At 43.8% G+C, this 18,877-nt stretch overlaps 1 protein-coding gene across 4 annotated transcripts in view; it reads left to right on the forward strand.

Moving 5' to 3' along the window:
• The window catches only part of Thrap3 (thyroid hormone receptor associated protein 3), a 59,827-nt gene that overhangs the window by 29,090 nt on the left and 11,860 nt on the right, over window positions 1–18,877 (forward strand). For all 4 annotated transcript variants that reach the window (XM_070008743.1, XM_070008744.1, XM_070008741.1 and 1 more), the window contains 5 exons: window positions 2,853–3,018; window positions 14,066–14,971; window positions 16,433–17,128; window positions 17,948–18,120; window positions 18,694–18,805. In XM_070008743.1, coding sequence (XP_069864844.1) covers window positions 2,882–3,018; window positions 14,066–14,971; window positions 16,433–17,128; window positions 17,948–18,120; window positions 18,694–18,805 — 2,024 coding nt within the window. In that variant the 5' untranslated portion in view covers window positions 2,853–2,881. The remainder of the gene's footprint in view (window positions 1–2,852; window positions 3,019–14,065; window positions 14,972–16,432; window positions 17,129–17,947; window positions 18,121–18,693; window positions 18,806–18,877) is intronic.

Here is an 18,877-nt window from a genome sequence, read left to right on the forward strand (position 1 = left end):
GTTTTCTGGTGGTTTATTGGAGATAGGAGTCTCATGGTCTCTCCTGCCCGGGCTGGCTTTGAACCGCGATCCTCAGATCTCAGCCTCCTGAGTAGCTAGGATCACAGGCATGAGCCACTGGCACCTGGCTTAATTTTGACTTTTTACCACAGATAAACTTGTGTTATATCTACAGATGGTAACTCCCCTTTACCGTTTACATTTAACATACTTATTTATCTTTTCTATACATTATAATCCCTTAGAATTGAAATAATACTGTTTATGCTGATTTATCTTAGGAAATAATATGAGAGCCCTTACTAGCCACTTACTTAATGCTAGAAGGATGACTGATTGCCTCAGGGTTACGTTGAGTTGTGAAACCTTGGCAAAAGTGTTACCCTAGAGGTAGCACAGCTGCTCTTGGAGCTGTTTCCCTCTTTCCCTCCTTTTCTCAGGAGATAGCCTCCTGAGGAAAGGAGTAGAATAATAAACATGTTCAGTATTTTGCTTGAGCTCGGCTTTCTCTTAACTCCTCAGAGGCTTAGAGGGCACAGATGAGAACTGTTGCTTTGCCTAAAACCCTGTGTGAATTGTAAGTTTTGTTTTTTAATATTTGGGGTTTATCTTCATCTCTGTTATCTAACTGCTTACTCATCAAAAAATTATACTTGTAGAAAATGAATTTCCTATTTAGACTTGGGTCCCATTCCTCAGACTGTTGAAAACATGGTAGCTTGACTGGACTTCGTAGGAAGATAATTTTATTCTAATCTGGCATTAAAAATAACACTGAAGCCGGGCGCTGGTGGCTCACGCCTGTAATCCTAGCTATTCAGGAGGCTGAGATCTGAGGTTTGCGGTTCAAAGCCAGCCCGGGCAGGAGAGACCGTGAGACTCCTATCTCCAATAAACCACCAGAAAACTGGAAGTGGCGCTGTAGCTCAAGTGGTAGAGCGCTCACCTTGAGCTGAAGAGCTGAGGGACAGCGCCCAGGCCCACAGTTCAAGCCCCATGGCTGACAAAAAAAAAAAAAAATAACACTGATGCCAGTTTGGCTTTATGTGCATTTAAAAAAAAAACTGTCACTAAGGCTTGAATTGGATTTAATTCCTATGTAGTTTTTTTTGGTCATGAAGCTTGTACTCTAGGCTTGGGTGCTGTCCCTGAGCTTTTGTGTTCAAGGCTAGTGCTCTGTCACTTTAAGGAACAGCTCCACTCCGGGTGTCTGGTGGTTAATTGGAGATAAGGGTCTCACAGACTTTCCTGCCCTAGCTGGTCTTTAACCATGATCTTCAGATCTCAGCCTCCTGAGTAGCTAGGATTAAAGGTGTGAGGCACTGGCACCTGGTTCTGTGTGTGGCTTTTTATGCTCACAGCTGGCAGTTTACCACTTGAACCATTCCTCTACTTTCAGCTTTTTGCTCATTTTGGTGATTGTGTCTAGTCTTGCTCCTGCTAGCCTTGAAATCAGAATCTTACAGATCCTGAGAGCCTCCTGAGAGCCGCTTGGATTACAGCCATGGGCCACTAGCTACACTGGTGTTTTTTTTTTGGGGGGGGGGTCCTGTCGTGGGGCCTGAACTCTGGGCCTAGACGCTGTCCCTCAGCTCTTCAGCTCAAGGCTAGCACTCTACCACTTGAGCCACAGCCCCACTTCCGGCTTTTTTCCCCCTTGCTTATGTGGTGCTGAGGAATTAAACCAGGGCCTAATGCATGCAAGGCAAGTGCTCTACCACTGGGCCACCTTCCCAGCCCTACACTGGTTATTTTTGAGCTAGTCTTACCTTGTAGCCTAGGTATATGTACCTGAACTATCTATCTGAAGCTTCCTTTGGTAGCTAGGAAGACAGGAACATTCTCCCACTCCTGCCTACAGGTGAAGAAAGTCTTGGAAACTTTTCTACTTAGGCAGACCTTGAATCTTGATCCTCCCATTCTCAGCCTTCCAAATAGCAAGGGTTATAAATGTAAGCCATTGATGCCTGGTGCTAGAAGTAGCTTTTCGTAAAAGGCTAATGAATTGGAGCTTTTTTCTTTTCTTTTCTTTTTTGGTCCAGTCGTGGGGCCTGAACTCTGGGCCTGGGCACTGTCCCTCAGCTCTTCAGCTCAAGGCTAGCACTCTACCACTTGAGCCACAGTACCACTTGAGCCACAGCACCACTTGCAGCTTTTTTCTTTTTGCTTATGTGGTGCTGAGGAATTGAACCCAGGACCTCATGCATGCAAGGCAAGCGCTTTACCACTGAGCCACCTTCCCAGCCCCTCCATTTTTTTATTTTGAGATCACGTTTTTTACTGTATATAGTCCAGTCTGGCCTCAAACTTCTTCCTCAGCTTCCCAAAAAATGTAATTATATATGTGTTTTACAATGTTTATGAGTGAGTTTAACGAAGGTACATTGTATACATATTATGAACATGTCAAAATGAAACTTGTACAACTAACTGATGCTAATAAAAAATGTGGATAAGGGGCTGGGAATGTGACTTAGTGGTAGAGTGCTTGCCTAGCGTGCATGAAGCCCTGGGTTTGATTCCTCAGCACCACATAAACAGGAAAAGCCAGAAGTGGCGCTGTGGCTCAAGTGGTAGAGTGCACGCCTTGAGCTGAAGAGCTAGGGACAGTGCCCAGGCCCAGAGTTAAAGCCCCACCTCCGACCCCCCCCAAAAAAAAAGTTTCAGGAAAAAAACCCAGGATATCAAAAGTTGTTCTCCATTGTCTCCATTGTTTTCCAGCCTCCGAATTTCTATGGAGTAAACCTGCGTCGTTTTGATTTCTAAATTGGGAGAGAAAAGTTTCTAAATTTCCAGGGAAGTTCAAATTTCAAATAAACTCACATATTTGTTTGAATTATTTTTTATATCAGAAATAATTGAAAAGGCACCCTCTCCAGAGATGTCAAAAACAAACAAATCTAAGTCTGGATCTCGCTCTTCTCGATCAAGATCTGCATCCAGATCACGATCTCGTTCATTTTCGAAGTCTCGATCCCGAAGCCGATCTATCTCTCGTTCAAGAAAACGAAGGCTAAGGTAAGGGGACAGTGGTTTTGTATATTGAGATGATCATCATGTTAGTGTGGTTTTGAAGCATTTTGGTCAGACTTTCTGTGATTGTCAAGTGAAGGAAGAGTAGGAAGGTTTGAGGGATAGAGTGAGTCAGGCTTTAAGCTACTCATGTACCTTTAATCTGTACAAATGAAATTTAGGTCTTATTTTAGGCTGTTTGCCTAATTCCTTTTCTCCTCTGCCAGCACATACTATATCCCACTCACTTTGGAAGAAAACATTTTAGCCGGGCGCTGGTGGCTCACGCCTGTAATCCTAGCTACTCTGGAGGCTGAGATCTGAGGATCTGAGGATCGAAGTTCAAAGCTAGCCCGAGAAGGAAAGTCCGAGAGATTCTTATCTCCAATAAATCACTTGAAAACCGGAAGTGGTGCTGTGGCTCAAGCTGTATAGCACTGGCCTTGAGCTGAAGAGCTGAGGGACAACACCCAGGCCTAGAGTTCAAGCCCCACGACCGACCAAAAAAAAAAAAGTATTGTATATGAACTGCTTGCCTCAAAAGTACTTCTGGGGTTTTAGACCAGTATTTGTGTCATTAGCAAAGAAAGAGTAGCTAAGATGATTAGTAATAGGATCAACATTTTGAGATGCTTTGGCCAACTAAAATAATAATACTTGTAGATAACTTGCCAGCAATAATTTGTATTATGTCTATTACTAAAAGCTTAATCTCTTTAATGAAACATGTCTTAGTAAAACACATCTTAAAACTTAAGTTACCTAATGTTGCTGGTAGCTTACACCTGTAGTCCTTGCTACTCAGGCTGAGATCTGAGGACTGGCTGAAAAGTTTCTGTGAGACTCTTATCTCCAGTTAACCACCAGAAAACCTGGAGCGGCACTGTGGCTCCAAGTAGTAGAGACCTAGCCTTGAGCAAAAGAGCTCAGGGACAATACTCAGGTCCTGAGTTCAAGCCCCACAATGGACCAGGGTGGAGAAAAAAACCAACAAAAATTACCTAGCCAGGCCCCAGTGGCTCAAACCTGTAGTCCTAGCTAGTCAGGAGGCTGAGATCTGAGGATTGTGGTTCAAAGCCAGCCTGGGCAGGAAAATCCATGAGTCTCTTTTTTTTTTTTTTTTTTTTTTTTTTTAATATTTTTTTTTTTGGGTCCAGTCGTGGGCCTGAACTCTGGGCCTGGGCGCTGTCCCTCAGCTCTTCAGCTCAAGGCTAGCACTCTACCACTTGAGCCACAGCGCCACTTCCGGCTTTTTTTTCTGTTTATGTGGTGCTGAGGAATCGAACCCATGGCCTTATGCATGCAAGGCATGGGCTCTACCACTGAGCCACCTTCCCAGCCCTCCATGAGTCTCTTAACTCCAATAAACCACCAGAAAACCAGAAAGGGAGCTGTAGCTCAAGTGGTAGAGGGCTCACCTTGAACTGAAGAGCTTAGGGACAGCGCCCAGACCCCAGAGTTCAAGCCCCAAGATAGACAAAAAAAAAAAAAAAAATTTAAAAATGGGTTTTGTAAATACCACTTTAATCTACTAAATGTGTAAATAATTATTCTGTTTATCTCCAATATTTTTAAATTCAGTTTTCATGCTGTTTAATTATGTTTTGAATAGGACACCAAACTGCAGCGTTTTTCCTCTTTGATACATTGTAAGTCATGTTTCTCATTCACTAAAAGCATCTTTTCAAGCTGAGGGTTGGTGGCTCAGACCAGTAATCCTAGCTACTTAGCTACTTAGTAGGCTGAGATTTGAGAATCATGGTTCAAAGCCAGCCCAGTCAGAAAAGTGTGACTCATCTCCAATTAACCACCAGAAAACAGGTAGTGAAGCTGGCTCAAAGTGGTAGAGTGCTAACCCTGTGCAAAAAGAGCTCAGGGGCCAGGCGCTGGTGGCTCACGCCTGTAATCCTAGCTACTCAGGAGGCTGAGATCTGAGGATCGCGGTTCAAAGCCAGCCCGGGCAGGAGAGACCGTGAGACTCCTATCTCCAATAAAACCACCAGAAAACCGGAAGTGGCGCTGTAGCTCAAGTAGTAGAGCGCTCGCCTTGAGCTGAAGAGCTGAGGGACAGCGCCCAGGCCCAGAGTTCAAGCCCCATGACCGACAAAAAAAAAAAAAAAGAGCTCAGGGACAGCAACCTAGGCCCTGAGTTGAAGCCCTGTGACTAACCAAAATAAATAAATAAATAAACAAGCATCATTGCTTTTTTAAAGAAAAGGTCTTCCTACATAGTCCATTCTGGCCTTCAACTTGAAGTCTCTTGCTGCATAACAGTTCTGTTGAAAGCATTTAAATTGTCTTCTGTGTATAGATTAAGAACCTACAGCTGGTGCCTGGTGGCTCACACCTGTAATCCTAGCTACTCAGGGGGCTGAGATCTGAGGATCTCGGGTTCAAAGCCAGCCCGGGCAGGAAAGTCCGTGAAACTTATCTCCAATAAACCACTAGAAAACCGGAAGTGGCGCTGTGGCTCAAGTGGTAGATTGCTGGCCTTGAGCTGAAGAGCGCAGGGACAGCACCCAAGCCCAGAGTTCAAGCCCCACAACCGACAAAACAAACAAAAAAACCCTTCAAACTAGTTTCTATATATGTGAATTTGGGAAAAAATGGTATATTTTACTATATGTGGATCTTTGCATAATTCTTTTTTTTCTTCTTTTAGAATTTTGCTAGCCATGAGATGATCAATTTAGCCTCCTGGAACCCCTGCTACTTATTTCAGATCTGGATTTAGAATCTTAGAATTTAATTTGAAATTTAAAATGAGGCTTTGGCCAGGCTCTAGTGGCTCACACCTCTAATCCTATTCAGGAGGCTGAGATCTGAGGATTGTGGTTCAAAAAAGCCAGCCAGGATAGGAAAGTCTGTGAGACTCTTTATCTCCAATAAATTACCAAAGAAGCTGGAAGTAGAGCTGTTTGCTTCAGGTAGTAGACTGTTAGTCTTGAACAAGAAAGGTCAGGGATAGTAACAAGGCCTGGAGTCAGGCTTCAGGACCAGCACCAGTCAAAAATAAAGCTCTGACAAAATCAGATTTATTCTTGGGGTTGGAGTGACTCAGGTCATAGAGTACCAGCCAATGAGCAAAAGCCATGAAAAACATCAGATACTGAGTTGAAGTCCTGGTCTTGGACCAAAAAAAAAAAAAAAAGATTTATTGATGGTTCTAGTTCCATAGTACTAATATGAAGCTGGATGCCAGTGGCTTACATCTATAATCCCTAGCTAATCAGGAGGCTGAGATCCAGAGCCTTGTGGTTCAAAACCAGCCTGGGAAAGAATTTTTTTGAGACTTCATCTCCAAAATAATGAGCCAAAAGCTTTTTTGCTAGAGGCATGGTTTAAGTAGTAGAGTACCAGTTGAGCAACCAAGCTGAGTAATTGTAAGGTCCTGAGTTTAAATCTTAGGAATGGCAAAAAAAAAAAAAAAAAAAAACAGTCCATTTTTTTAAACACATTATTGGTAAAGTTCTTTACTTCCTGACAAAAATAACTTGATTCTTAAATGAAATCTATGAGAAGCCCACCCTCATTTTATTGTATTGTAAAGGTAAATTTCAAACCAGAGATTAAAAAGTAGACATGTAGTTGAGCGCTAGTGGCTCATACCTGTAATCCTAGCTACTTAAGGAGGCTCATTTGAGAATTACAGTTCAAATCCAGCTGGGGCAGAAATGTCCCCATGAGACTCTTTTATCTCCAATAAACTCAAAAAAGCTGGAAGTGGCGCTGTGGCTCAAGTGGTAGAGTGCTAGGCTTGGGTACAATGAGGTTCAGAACAGTACCCAGGCCCTGAGCTCAAAGTTTAAACTAGTAAATGTAAGTTAAAGAATTGGTTTGAGCTGGGTGCCGTTGGCTCATGCCTGTAATCCTAGTTACTCAGGAGGCTGAGATCTGAGGATCGTGGTTCAAGGTCAGCCCAGTCAGGAAAGTAGTCCGTGAAACTCTTATCTCCAATAAACCACCAGAAAACTGGAAGTGGCGCTGTAGTTCAAGTGGTAGAGCGCTAGCCTTGAGCTGAAGAGCTGAGGGATCATGCTCAGGCCCAGAGTTCAAGCCCCAGCACCAACAACAACAACAAAATTGGTTTGGGGCTGGGAAGATGGCTCAGTGGTAGAGCGCTTGCCTTGCATGCATGAGGCCCTGGGTTCGATTCCTCAGCACCACATAAGCAGGAAAAAAAGCCGGAAGTGGCACTGTGGCTCAAGTGGTAGAGTGCTAGCCTTGAGCTGAAGAGCTGAGGGACAGCGCCCAGGCCCAGAGTTCAGGCCCCACGACTGGACCCCCCCCCCCCAAAAAAAAAATTGGTTTGAGGGCTGGGAAGTTGGCTCAGTGATAGAGTGCTTGCCTCGCATGCATGAGGCCCACTCTAGGTTTTATTCCTCAGCATCACATAAACAGAAAAAGCCAGAAATGGCACTGTGGCTCAAGTGGTAGAGTGCTCGCCTTGAGCTGAAGAGCTGAGAGACAGCACCTGGGCCCAGAGTTCAGGCCCATGACCAACCCCGCCCCCCCCCCCCAAAAAAAAAAAAAATTGGTTTGAAGACAAGAGAAAATACAACTAAAATGGAGTGACAGAATTGACACAAACCAAATTGAAAAATGTGAACCAACTCAGAAGTGTTCCTGGCAGCTGGGATTCTGAACACTTTTTTTTCTCCTGGCTGGGTTGGTCTAGAATCACTTTGTCTGCTGTTTTATGTTGAAAAGATTGTTATTCTTGAGTATTTTGTTCCATTAGAAAACATGTGTTTATAGTTTATCTTAGTTTGACTTTTCTATTTTCTAGAAACAGTTTTGCCACTGAATGCTCAGTTTTTATTTCTGGATTATCTGTTTCATGGCTTTTTCTTTTGTTTTCCTCTGATAAAGGAAAGTATCAAGAGTTTGAGAATCTATACTTTTAGATTAACTGCTGAATTCTACAGAATTGGAGGGCAAAAAATAATTACTTCCTTGTATTTCAGACTGTATCCTTTTCAGTGATTCCTTAAACAACTTCATTTGCAATCTTCAGAGCCTTGTGTTCCTGCATCTGTGCAGTGCCTGTGGGTTTGGATACAGTGTGCCACAGGTTCTTTCTCACTAGTAATTGGTAACAAGCATCGGTAGCTTCTGAGGATTGGGAATATAAATTAAATCTTCCTTAGTGCTGGTGGTGGATTGCTTCCCTCAAGCACAGACATTTAATTGGGTCGTATTCAGTTTCATAATCTGCATCTCCCTCTTCATTCTTTTCTTGTCTTGTTAACTTTCCAAATGAAAAATGGAAGGTAAGTTTTTGTTGTTGTTTGCATACTACATTAGCAATCACAGGAATAAGTTGGATCTTAGCCAGTTGCTATTCTTTGTGGGGCAGATAAAGAAAATCTGAGTGTAGTAGGTAGCACTGGAAAACTATTCTCATCCTTAATGTAAGCTGCTTAAAAATACTGTTTTGTATATGACCATAAACTTGGTATGTTTGCTAAGTGGAGTTACAGTAGCTCTTCTTTATTCACAAGGGATTTGTTCTAAGATGCCTACAACTGCTACAGTACTGGGCTCTTTGCATAGTACTGTTTCTTCCTATGTACATATACCCATGAGAAAATTTAGGGTTAGCCACAGTTAGATTAACAATAAGATGTAACAGTTGTAACAATATACTGTAAAGTTATTAAAACTTAGGGATTGGAGCTGGGAAGATGGCTTAGTTGTAGAATGCTTGTCTAGCATGAAGCCCTGAGTTCGATTCCTCAGTACCACATAAACAGAAAAAGCCAGAAGTGGTGTTGTAGCTCAAGTGGTAGAGTGCTAGCCTTAAGCAAAAAGAAGCTCAGAGACAGTGCCCAGGCCCTGCGTTCAGGACTGGCAAGGAAAAAAAAAAAGCAGGGATTGTTTTCTGAATTTATTGCTTTTTTTCTTTTTTTTTTTCCTTCCAATTGTGGGGCTTGAACTCGGGGCCTGGACAATTGTTCCCTGAGCTCCTTTGCCCAAGGCTAGTGCTCTACTACTTTGAGCCACAGTACTACTTCTGGTTTTTTAGTGGTTAATTGGAGTCTCAGGGGCTTTTGTGCTCGGGCTGGCTTTGAACCATGATCCTCAGATTTCAGCCTCCTGAGTTTTAGGATTACAGATGTGAGCCACCAGCGCCCAGCCTGCTTAATTTTTTTTTTTTGGGGGGGGGGGAGAGGGGTCCGGTAGTGGGGCCTGAACTCTGGGCCTGGGTACTGTCCCTCAGCTCTTCAGCTCAAGGCAAGTGCTCTACCACTTGAGCCACAGCATCACTTCCAGCTTTTTCTGCTTATGTGGTGCTGAGGAATCGAACCCAGGACCTCATTGCCTGCAAGGCAAGCACTCTACCACTGAGCCACCTTCCCAGCCCTGCTTAATATTTTTGACTGGTTTGCTACAGCTAACTGAAAAAAAAGAAACTTCAGAAAGCAAGAAGGGAATCTACTGTCTTTATTTATTTTTTTGTCGTGAGACTTGAAATAAGGGCCTGGACGCCATCCCTGAGCTCTTTTGCTCAAGGCTAAGGCTTTGCCATTTTGAGCCACAGGGACACTTCTGGGTTTCGTGTGGTTAATTGGAGATAGAGTCTTACAGCGACTTTTCAGCCTGAGTTGGCTTTGAACTGCAATCCTTAGCTCTCAGCCTCCTGAGAAGCTAGGATTACAGGTGTGAGCAACCATGCCCGGCTGTACTGTATTTTTTAAAAAATTTATTATTATATGGAGGGGTTACATTTACATGAGTCAGGTAATAAGTACATTTCCTTTTGTACAGTGTCAACTGATTTCTCATTCTTTTTTTTTGGGGGGGGGGTCCGGTCATGGGGCCTGAACTCTGGGCCTGGGCACTGTCCCTCAGCTCTTCAGCTCAAGGCTAGCGCTCTACTACTTGAGCCACAGCACCACTTCCGGCTTTTTTTTTTTTTCTTATGTGGTGCTGGGGAATCGAACCCAGGGCCTCTGGAATGCAAGGCAAGCGCTCTACCACTGAGCCACCTTCCCAACCCCTGATTCCTCATTCATTCTTTTCTTTTTCCTTTTTCCTTTTTTTCCTTTTTGTCCATTGTGGGGCTTGAACTCAGGGCCTGGGTGCTGTCCCTGAGCCTCTTTGTGCTCAAGGCTAGTGCTGTATCACCTGAGCCACACTGCCACTTCAGCTTTTTGAGTGGTTAATTGGAGATAAAGAGTATCACAGGAATTTTTCTGCTGGGGCAGAAAATGGAGCGTGCGTGCGTGCGTGCGTGCGTGCGTGCGTGCGTGTGTCTGTGTGTGTGTGTCTGTGTCTGTGTGTGTGTGTCTGTGTCTGTGTGTGTGTCTGTGTGTCTGTGTCTGTGTGTGTCTGTGTCTGTGTGTGTCTGTGTCTGTGTGTGTCTGTGTCTGTGTCTTTTTGGTGGGTTGTAGGGCTTGAGCTGGGGCCTGGGCACTGTCCCTGAGTTCTTAACTCCAAGGGGAGAGATCTACCACTTGAGCTACAACCCCACTTCCGGTTTTTGAGTGATTAATTGGAGATTAGTCTCATGGAGACTTTTCAGCCTAGGTTGGCTTTGAACCGTACCTCAGATCTCAGCCTCCTTAATAGCTAGGATTACAGGCATGAGCCACCGGTGCCCAGGTTTTTTTTTTTGTTTTTTTTTTTTTGGGGTCCTGTTGTGGGGCCTGAACTCTGGGCCTAGGCACTGTCCCTCAGCTCTTCAGCTCAAGGCTAGTGCTCTACCACTTGAGCCCCAGCACCACTTCCGGCTTTTTTCTTTTTGCTTATGTGGTGCTGAGGAATCTAACCCAAGGCCTCATGCATGCAAGGCAAGCACTCTACCGCTGAGCCACCTTCCCAGCCCCTTTGTATTTGTTTTTAAAAACACAATAGAGCTGGGCGTCTGTAATCCTAGCTACTCAGGAGTCTGAGATCTGGGGATCACGGTTCAAAGCCAGCCTGAGCAGGAAAGACTGTGAGACTCTTTTAACCACCACAAAACAGAAGGTGACAGTGTGGCTCAAGTGATAGAGCTCTTGCCTTGAGCTGAAGAGCTCAGGGACAGTGCCCAGGCCCCAAGTTCAAGCCCTATGACCGGAAAAAAAAAAAAAGGCAAATACCTGTGGCTGAGAATGTGGCTCAGTGGTAGAGTGCTCGCCTAGTATGCATGAGGCCCTGAGTTCAATTCCTCAGTACCACATAAACAGAAAAAGTTGGAAATGGTGTTGTGATAGAGTGCTAGCTTTGAACAAAAAAGCTCAAGGAGAGTGCCCAGAAGAAACTTCTGAGTTTAAGCCTCAGGATTGACCAAAAGAATAAAAAAGAAGCTCAGAGACAGTGTCCAGACCCTGAGTACAAGCCCCAGACTGGCAAACTGGCAACAAACAAAAAACACTTCTATAATCCCAATACTTGGAAAGCTGAGGCAAGCTTGAGCTTCATAGTAAAACCATATGTCAAATAAAAAAGCCGGGGCTGGGAAGCTAGCTCAGTGGTAGAGCTCTTACCTTGCATGCCTGAAGCCCTGGGCTCGATTCCTCAGCACCACATAAGCAAAAAGAAACCAGAAGTGGTGTGGCTCAAGTGGTAGAGCGCTTGCCTTGAGCTGAAGAGCTGAGGGACAGCGCCCAGGCCCAGAGTTTAAGCCCATGACTGACTAAATAAATAAACAGAAAATAAAAAGGGAAGTGCCCATGGCTCACACCTGTAATCCTAATTTCTCAAGAGGTTGAGATCAGAGGATCACAGTTCAAAGCCAACTTGAGCTGATCTGTGAGACTCTTGGCTTCAATTAACCACTAGAAAACCAGAAGTGGAGCTGTGGTTCAAGTGGCAGAGTGTTAGTCGAGCAAAAAGAGTTAAGGGACAGCGCCAAGCCAGAGTTCAAGCTCTAGGACCAGGGGTTGGGGAGAGGACAGAATACAAAGGCAAACAGATATGCCTAGCATATGTGTAGCCCTGAGTTTGATTCCCAGCAACCAGTACACACAGTCTGTTTCTAGTCAAGCATATGATACAAGAAAGGGAAAGGCTTGCTCATTGGCTGAAGGCATCCAGTACTAAGGAGGATTGAGCCCAGAGTTTCATGAATTCCAAGCATACACTCTATATCACTGAGTTACATCTTTGTTCTCCCCTCCTTCCTTTTTTGGTAGTACTAAGGTTTGAACTCAGGGCCTCATACTTGGAAAGCTTGAGTGTCACCTCCAGACTTGCTTTTTGTTGGTTATTTTGGAGATGGAATCTAGCAAACTTAATCTGTACTGGTGTGACCCCACAAGTATCCAGCTCCAAGATTTTTTCTTTTCTTTTTTTATAAGATATGTAAAAATGTTTTTTGGAGTCAAGCACCGGTCAGTGACTCACACCTGTAATTTACCTACTCAGAAGGCTGAGTATCATGGTTTGAAGCCGGGCAGGAGAGTATGTAAGACTCTTTTATCTCTAGTTAACCACTAGAAAACCAAAGTGACACTGTGGCTCAGTTGTAGAGCTCTAGACTTGGGTGAACAAGCTCAAGGACAGGGTTCAGGCCCTGAGCTCATACCCTATGACTGACAAAAAAAAGTATTTTTAAGAGAGTTCCTAGTAAGTGTTAAATACATCTCTAGCTAAGTGCTTAGCAGTTGTGGTTAATGTTAATGATATAACACAGTTGAAAGAACAATCCTTGGTGGGTTTTAATACTAATAAACATGTTTGACCTTTTGATACTAAACAAGGCTCCTGTAGTAGACAAAGCCTGGCTTTTATGAACATATATAGTATTGACAAAAGTAGGCTACTGCTGAATCTTACAGTTCTGCAAGATTGCTTTGTAAGAATTCTATATGGTTAGGAATATAACACTACCAAGGTTGAGTTGAAAAATAGGCACACAAGGGTGCACATGCAAGGTGTTTTGTAGTTTCTCTTGCTAACTTCTGAGTATCTGGTTGCTTTATGGCCAGACATGCTCTCTTGTGGTGCTTTAGTAAGATCATGCAGCTCAGCCAAAGAAATAGATCATTTCCAATCTCATGCAAAACCCGTGCTTGTACGCTTTGCTTTCAGTAAGTTCTTTTTAACTTATAACAGCTACATTCTCCAAGTGTTCTTTGGGGTTGGTCTGTTGTAATTATCCTTTTATAATGCCAGATCTTAGTAGGGTCTAAATAATTCTCCCTTCACGGAGAGGTAAATAGGATGAAAATGTTGTAACCTTCAGGTTCCAGAGGACCTGAGTGGTTATTAACTTATCTAGGTACCAGAGCTTGTAGTTCTGGCAACCTGATAAATTCCATGTCTGAAACTCTCAGCAGATGGTCTTTTGTTTAGTTGACGACATAGAGAAAAACTTGATATTCCTTCGATCAATAGAAATACACCTGCACTTTGTTATTAATAAATGATCTTGTTATAATTTGTTAAAATGACTAATTTTTATAATTAATATACACGAAAGGAATTTGCAACCTGCTTTGAAAACTGCAAAATAAATAACATATAAGGGTAGGGATTTATGAGTATTGCCTTTTTTTTTTTTCTTTCCTGTCATAGGGCTTGAACTCTGGGCCTGGGTGCTGTCCCTGAGCTCTCTAACTCAAGGCCAGTGCTCTACCACTTGAACCACAGCACCACTTCTGGTTTTGTGGTGGTTAATTGGAGATAAGTCTCACAGACTTTCCTGCCCGGGCTGGCTTTGAACCGAGATCCTCATATCTCAGCCTTCTGTATAGTTAGGATTACAGGCGTGAGCCACCGGTGCCCGGCTTTGAGTATTTTTATAGTTTTTTTTTTTTTTTTTTTTTTTGGGTCCGGTCGTGGGGCCTGAACTCTGGGCCTGGGCACTGTCCCTCAGCTCTTCAGCTTAAGGCTAGTGCTCTACCACTTGAGCCACAGTGCCACTTCCGGCTTTTTTCTTTTTGCTTATGTGGTGCTGAGGAATCGAACCCAGGTCCTTGAGCATGCAAGGCAAGCGCTCTACCACTGAGCCACCTTCCCAGCCCCGGCTTTGAGTATTTATTGCCTTTGTTGGAAGGTTTTTCTATTTGTTGTTAATACAAATGCTGAGTCAAAATCAAACATTTCTCCTTTTCCTCTGCAGTTCTAGGTCTCGTTCCAGATCATACTCTCCAGCTCATAACAGAGAAAGGAATCACCCCAGAGTGTATCAGAATCGAGATTTTCGAGGTCATAATAGAGGCTACAGGAGGCCCTATTACTTTCGTGGGCGCAACCGAGGCTTTTATCCATGGGGCCAGTATAACCGTGGAGGCTATGGCAACTACCGCTCCAATTGGCAGAACTACCGGCAAGCTTACAGTCCTCGTCGGGGCCGCTCCCGTTCCCGGTCCCCAAAGAGAAGGTCTCCTTCACCAAGGTCCAGGAGCCATTCTAGGAACTCTGATAAGTCTTCTTCAGATAGGTCAAGGCGCTCCTCATCCTCTCGTTCTTCCTCTAATCACAGCCGAGTTGAATCTTCTAAGCGCAAGTCAACAAAGGAGAAAAAATCCTCTTCCAAGGATAGCCGGCCATCCCAGGCTGCTGGAGATAACCAGGGAGATGAGGCCAAAGAGCAGGCATTCTCTGGAGGTACCTCTCAAGATACAAAAGCATCTGAGAGCTCGAAGCAGTGGCCAGATGCTACCACTTACAGCACTGGTTCTGCATCAAGGGCTTCAGCAGTTTCTGATCTGAGTCCCCGGGAGCGAAGTCCAGCTCTCAAAAGCCCCCTCCAGTCTGTGGTGGTGAGACGGCGGTCACCTCGTCCTAGCCCCGTGCCAAAACCTAGTCCTCCACTTTCCAGCACATCCCAGATGGGCTCAACTCTGTCAAGCAGTGCTGGGTATCAGTCTGGAGCACACCAAGGTCAGTTCGAGCATGGCTCTGGCTCTTTGAGTCCATCCAAAAAGAGCCCTGTTGGTAAGAGTCCACCGGCCACTGGCTCCACATATGGCTCGTCTCAGAAAGAGGAGAGTGCTGCTTCAGGAGGAGCAGCCTATAACAAGAGGCAAGTATCTCCCCTTTTCCCACTGTTATATTTCACTAGCTGGCAGCTTAGTTGTAATGTAATCTCAGTTAGTGTTCTGCTTAATGGTAATAAAGCAATCCTCATTTCCATAGCTTTTCATTAGCAGTCATTAAACGCATCACCCAAGGAAACCTTTAGCTTAACTCTAGCTTTCCTACCTTCCTGAATTTGTATTGCAGCATAAAGTTTCTTTAGACTACTCTGCAATGATGTTTTCACATTTAAAATTTGCCTTGGATTCTACCAATGTAAGCCAGAGAATAGTAAGAGATTTGTGGGTCAGCTACCAAAAAATATATGGTCTTTGCCAACATGAATGGCCATTGGAGCTGTTAGACTTCTAGGACCCACCGTCTGCTGTTTGATCTGCATCGGCCCATCATGGTGAAGAGCTGCACTTATACACTGCTTGAGAATACTGGGCACAATGGGAAAGCCTAACGATTAGTCCAGGAAGGCCTTGTTTTAAAACCACAAGGTGGGTGTGTGTCCCAGTAAAAGCCAACCAGGCTGCAAGTTAGGAGAGGACGTGGCATTACTTCCATCTTTCTACTCTGGGGGATACGGTGAGTTGGAATATGAATATTTCTTTGGTTGGATGGATTGGGATGGCAGAGAGAGGGCACAGAGAAGCTACAGTGTAACCCACATTGCAGTTAGGAGGCACTTTACCAGCATATTCTCTAAAGCCACGCAGATCTCTGCCGTATTAATGTGACTGACACAATTTAGCTTTCCCTGTTAATTGTACAGATACATTTAGAATCCATTGCCTTTAGTAAGTCTTTTAAGGTTTAAGCTTTGTTTTTTGCCAGGACTGTAATTTTCATTAGAAGGTGAGCCTAAGCTCTGCTTTTTCATAAGGAATACAATGCTTTTTTTTTTTTTTTTTTTGCCACTGCTACACCCTCCTCCATTAACAAGTATTTTGTTTTTATTTGTGTTCACAGTATATTTTATATTTAGATCTTCTAGGTGACTTGAAGCAAAATTGAAGTCTCTTTTTGAGACTTAATATTTCCAAATGTGAGTTGTATAAAAACAATACAGTCCAAGGTTGAAAATTCTATGTTAACTTTGCTGAAAGCAAATTTTAAGTGACTGAGTGAAAGTTGGGGCTAAGACCCTAGTTTTTTACCCCCCTAGACCATACTATAGGTAAGTAGACGTTTGTTTTTCAGTATCCTAAAAATAACTTTCGTTAGTCTTTTTGCTTGGTTTTAATAAAACAGCTTCATGAACTCTTAAATGCTAAGTTCATACATCTGAAAGACTATTTTTCAGAAATCATTAGAAAGTAACCATGTAGAAAGCTCTTTGGTAATAATGGAATGTACAAAGGCGCATTTTCTCTGAGTCAAAAACCAGAGAGCAGAAAGGTGCTGTCATACAGTTGCTCAAGAATTTTCCTTTGTGTCTCCCTTGTGTCTTTATAACTAGATATCTAGAAGAGCAGAAGACAGAAAATGGGAAAGATAAGGAGCTGAAACAAACAAATACTGATAAAGAGAAAATGAAAGAGAAAGGGGGCTTCTCAGATGTTGATGCAAAAATGAAATCTGATCCATTTGCTCCCAAGACTGATACCGAGAAGCCCTTCCGAGGCAGTCAGTCACCTAAAAGGTATAAGCTCCGAGATGACTTTGAGAAGAAGATGGCTGATTTCCATAAGGAGGAGATGGATGATCAAGATAAGGACAAAAGTAAGGGAAGGAAGGAATCTGAGTTTGATGATGAGCCCAAATTTATGTCTAAAGTCATAGCCAGTTCAAGCAAAAACGACGAAGAGAAGTCAGGCAAATGGGAGGGCCTTGTATATTCGGGGAAAGAAAAGCAGAGGAAAGCTGAGGAGCTGGAGGAGGAGCCTTTCACAGAGAGATCCAAAAAGGAGGAGCGAGGAGGGTCCAAGAGATCTGACAGTGGGCACAGGGGGTTTGTGCCTGAGAAGAATTTCCGTGTGACCGCATATAAGGCGGTTCAGGAAAAAAGTTCATCGCCTCCCCCAAGGAAGACTTCTGAGAGCCGCGACAAGTTGGGAGCCAAAGGAGACTTTTCCTCAGGGAAGTCTTCCTTCTCCATTACTCGAGAGGCCCAGGTCAATGTCCGGATGGACTCTTTCGATGAGGACCTTGCACGGTAAGAAGTGCCCCCTTGTTGACCCTTAGGATTCTGGGGGCCTAAATGAAGTTTGAAGCCAGCCTAGGGCAGAAAAGTTCTTGAGATACTTACCTCCATCCAGTTAACCAGCCAAAAGCCAGAACTGGAAGCGTAGTGTGCCAGCCTTGAGCAAAGAAGCCAAGCAAGAGTGAGGCACCCAGTTCAAGCCCTATTAGTAGCATGAGTGTGCACATGCACACACACAGACATATATCTTGTTGGTTGTGGGGGCTGCACTGGGCCTGGTGCTGTCTCTCTGAGCTCTTCAGCTCAAGGCTAGAACCCTACCACTTGAGCCACAGCACCACTTCTGGCTTTTTTTCTGCTTATGTGGTGCTGAGGAATTGAACCCAGGACCTCATGCATGCAAGGCAAGCACTCTACCCCTGACCTACCTTTCCAGCCCCATTGACCTCTTTTTTTTTTTTCTTTCTTTTTTAAAGTGGTACTAGGAATTGAATTTAGGGCCTTGTTGCTTGCTAGGCTGGTGATCTTACCACTTGATCCCAAATGCCTCTAGTCCTTTTTTCAGTTATTTTAAGGCAAGGTTTTGCTTTATGCCTGGGCCAGTGTGAGTTGCAGTTCTACTTGTGCTTCCTTGTATTGGTGGGCATGTCAAGGTGTGTGTCACTATATTATCTATTGGTTGAATCTTGTGAACTTGCATGCCCAAGCTGATCTCAAACTATGATTTCCAAATATTGCCTTTCACAGAGCTAGCTAAAATTATAGTCTAGAGCCACTGTGCCTGGCCTTCTATACATCTTGTATTTTTTGGTGCATTCTTATATTTTTCAGACCCAGTGGTTTATTGGCTCAGGAACGCAAACTTTGTCGGGATCTAGTCCATAGCAACAAAAAGGAACAGGAATTTCGTTCCATTTTCCAGCACATACAGTCAGCTCAGTCTCAACGTAGCCCCTCAGAATTGTTTGCCCAGCATATAGTGACCATTGTTCATCATGTTAAAGGTGAGTCCTGACTCCTTTTTTTTTTTGTTGGTGGTGGGGCTTGAACTAGATCTAGGCCTAGCCGCTGTCCCTGAGCTCCTCAACTCAAGGCTAGTGCTCTACCACTTGAGCCACAGCACTACTTCTGGCCTTTTCTGTTTATGTGGTACTGAGGAATCCAACCCAGGGCCTCATGCATGCAAGGCAAGCACTCTACCACTGAGCCCTCAGGCTCCTATTTTTACAGTTAGCTTTCCTCTGTTACAAACAGGATGACTGGTGTAAATGAAGTAGCCTTTTAGGGCCCTGTATCTATCTTATCTAAAGAGGCTTTCCCGGTATCTCCTTTTCTAACAGTCTCTTGCATACATTTTGGTACAAATTTCTTTCCCAAATTGCTCTACCATGTCTGGTCAAGTGGAGGTGGGCAGGTTGGAGAATGTCCAAGAGAAGTGAAATAGGTATTGGGAGTTGGGTTGGGCTAGTTAACAGGTTCTGCCTAGAATTTAATTCTCTCCCGGAGGTAGTCCTGTACTTCAAGAAAAATAAGAACCTGGTTTCTTTGTCTTTTGTAACATGTGTTTCTTTGTACAGAGCATCATTTTGGGTCCTCTGGAATGACATTGCATGAACGCTTTACTAAATACTTAAAGAGAGGAACTGAACAGGAGGCAGCTAAAAATAAGAAAAGCCCAGAGATACACAGGTGAGGATCTCAGTCTTTATACTGAAGGTTGTGGTAAAAGACTTCTCATTTGATAGTAAATTTTGTTTTGTT

The sequence above is a fragment of the Dipodomys merriami genome, unplaced genomic scaffold, assembly GCF_024711535.1.
Source record: "Dipodomys merriami isolate MVZ:Mamm:240054 unplaced genomic scaffold, mDipMer1.0.p SCAF_71, whole genome shotgun sequence".
Classification (NCBI taxonomy): domain Eukaryota; kingdom Metazoa; phylum Chordata; class Mammalia; order Rodentia; family Heteromyidae; genus Dipodomys; species Dipodomys merriami.